Here is a 1,990-nt window from a genome sequence, read left to right as displayed (position 1 = left end):
TTCTACCTTCTCCTCTCTGTCAACGCTCTCTGGTTTCATTTAAAAGAGTCGATCATCAGATATTGTCCAAGATTAACCTTCAGGGTGGATATATCCACGTCATCATTTACCCAAAATGCTTTGTGTGTAAATAAAATGGCTCTGTCCATGTTAAAATTTTTATAAAACTAAACAGCCTACAGTATTTTTACTGTCTTTATTTTACAGTTCAAATATATGTTTATCAAATAAAGTCTAATGTTACATCTAATCAGGGATCCCTTTAAATGAGCCTGTGTGCTCCTAAAGTTCCAAATAAATAATTATTTTCCTTTCTTTGCTTTTTTCAGACTTTCCGAGATTTGAAAAAAACGACTCAGTTTTAGACGTTTTCCTTGGATCGGTTGGAGTTTTATTTTATTTATTATTTTTTAAAATCTGTGCATTTATAGCACGACGTGGTTTTGTACTTGTGTCGTGTGTAATACAGATGTCTCTTGTGTTAAAGGGGTTTCTGGATCGTTCTCCTGTTTTCTTTGGTTTTTACAAACCTGGCTCTCTGGATTTGCGCTGTTTGAACACACCTCTGTTGTACCTGGCTGGAATCCTCTCCATCTTCCTTCTGAGTCTCATCTTGGTGGTCCGCAGGTCAGCGATCCGTAGCAGTGCTGCAAAGAGAACAAAAACAATTTTCATTTGTTATTTTTCTTACATGTGGCTCATCTCTTACAGAACAGTTGTTGGCTACAAGCACACCTGGATGCTCGGGAAGCGGTACAGCATGAACGTCAGCTTTAAGATCTTCTGTGGCTGGGATTTCAACATTCAGGATCCATCAGCCTCTGCCCTCAAGCACAGCTTCATCCGAAACGACCTCAAGGTGAATGAGCAGACATCTGCATATATGAGGTCGTTGATTACACTTACAGTATGTTTGTGGACTTATTGCCCAGCACTGAAGGCAAATGTAAAAACATCTGCATCTGTTCCTCAGCTGTTCCTGGAGGAACAGAGCTTCTCTTTGCGTAAGGCTCAAAGGACATTACGACAGAAGGTTCACCTCTATCTGCTCAGGTGTATCCTCAACCTGATTGTTATTTCTCTGCTTGGAGGAGCGTTTTACCTCATCTTCTTGTCAACAATTTCCCTCCAAAAAGTAAGGAATGGACCCTGAGAATGAATTCCCCACAATTATAACAATGAATTTGCTAAATAGTTTTTCCTGTGTGACTGTGGTCTTTAGAATGAAGAGCATCACTTGTTGGTCAAGCTGGTTCTTCAGTATATTCCTCCGTTCACAATTACATTTGTAAACCTTGTCCTCCCTCACATCTTCCGCAAGATCTCCTCTTTTGAAGACTACTCCTTGACTGTGCAAGTGAATACCACGCTTGTGAGGTAGGAAGAAGAAGATGGTGAATGATTGATGTACAAAAACACAAACAAACTGCTGAGACTCACAATGCTTTTTTGTTTTTCAGGAGCATTTTATTGAAATTGGCTTCCCTGGGGATCTACTTAGTTTCTGTCTTCAGATCAGATCTCAATGTGAGTCAGGGATGATATTTGACATTTCACACACTGAACTCATAACACATACACTTAAAGCCTGGGTGTATTTCACTCAGACATTCACAACTTGCAATTCTGGTGAAGTTCCTTTATATGTTTCTTTTTGGCAAAGGTTGTGATTCATGTTTTATTTTTATTTTTTTCAGCGAACGTCTCAATGCAGGGAAAACCAGTTTGGCAGAGAGATGTACAAGCTGTGTATCTTCAACTTCATTGCAACTTTCTGCAGCACTTTTCTTTTGAATTTCCCCAGGAAGTGGGTTTGATTGAACTCAACAGTGTTCATTCTTAAGTCATGATGCTGTTTTAAATGGAGGACCAAAACTTGCATAATTAGAAATTCCATTAAAAAAACTAAATTAATTCTATGTACAATAAAAAATACAATAACATGAAATGAAAGGTAGCAGAAAAAAGAAAAAATCTTATAATATTTGCC

General features: G+C 38.2%; 1 protein-coding gene and 1 long non-coding RNA gene across 4 annotated transcripts in view; one reads left to right on the top strand and one right to left on the bottom strand.

The window, feature by feature from the left end:
- Positions 1-1,990, bottom strand: part of LOC106521445 (uncharacterized) — a 12,347-nt gene that overhangs the window by 2,604 nt on the left and 7,753 nt on the right. The window contains exon 2 of the long non-coding RNA XR_001310668.1: positions 564-647. This is a non-coding gene — a long non-coding RNA (uncharacterized LOC106521445). The remainder of the gene's footprint in view (positions 1-563; positions 648-1,990) is intronic.
- tmc8 (transmembrane channel-like 8) overlaps positions 1-1,990 on the top strand; it is a 12,919-nt gene that overhangs the window by 6,916 nt on the left and 4,013 nt on the right. For all 3 annotated transcript variants that reach the window (XM_014014001.1, XM_014014002.1, XM_014014003.1), the window contains 7 exons: positions 330-382; positions 488-627; positions 712-859; positions 974-1,135; positions 1,223-1,377; positions 1,461-1,527; positions 1,698-1,807. In XM_014014001.1, the coding sequence (XP_013869455.1) occupies positions 330-382; positions 488-627; positions 712-859; positions 974-1,135; positions 1,223-1,377; positions 1,461-1,527; positions 1,698-1,807 (835 nt within the window). The remainder of the gene's footprint in view (positions 1-329; positions 383-487; positions 628-711; positions 860-973; positions 1,136-1,222; positions 1,378-1,460; positions 1,528-1,697; positions 1,808-1,990) is intronic.

This window comes from Austrofundulus limnaeus, unplaced genomic scaffold (genome assembly GCF_001266775.1).
Source record: "Austrofundulus limnaeus strain Quisiro unplaced genomic scaffold, Austrofundulus_limnaeus-1.0 Scaffold109, whole genome shotgun sequence".
Classification (NCBI taxonomy): Eukaryota; Metazoa; Chordata; class Actinopteri; order Cyprinodontiformes; family Rivulidae; genus Austrofundulus; species Austrofundulus limnaeus.
The sequence above is the reverse complement of the archived record's forward strand: the minus strand, read 5'-3'. Positions and strand labels throughout refer to the sequence as shown.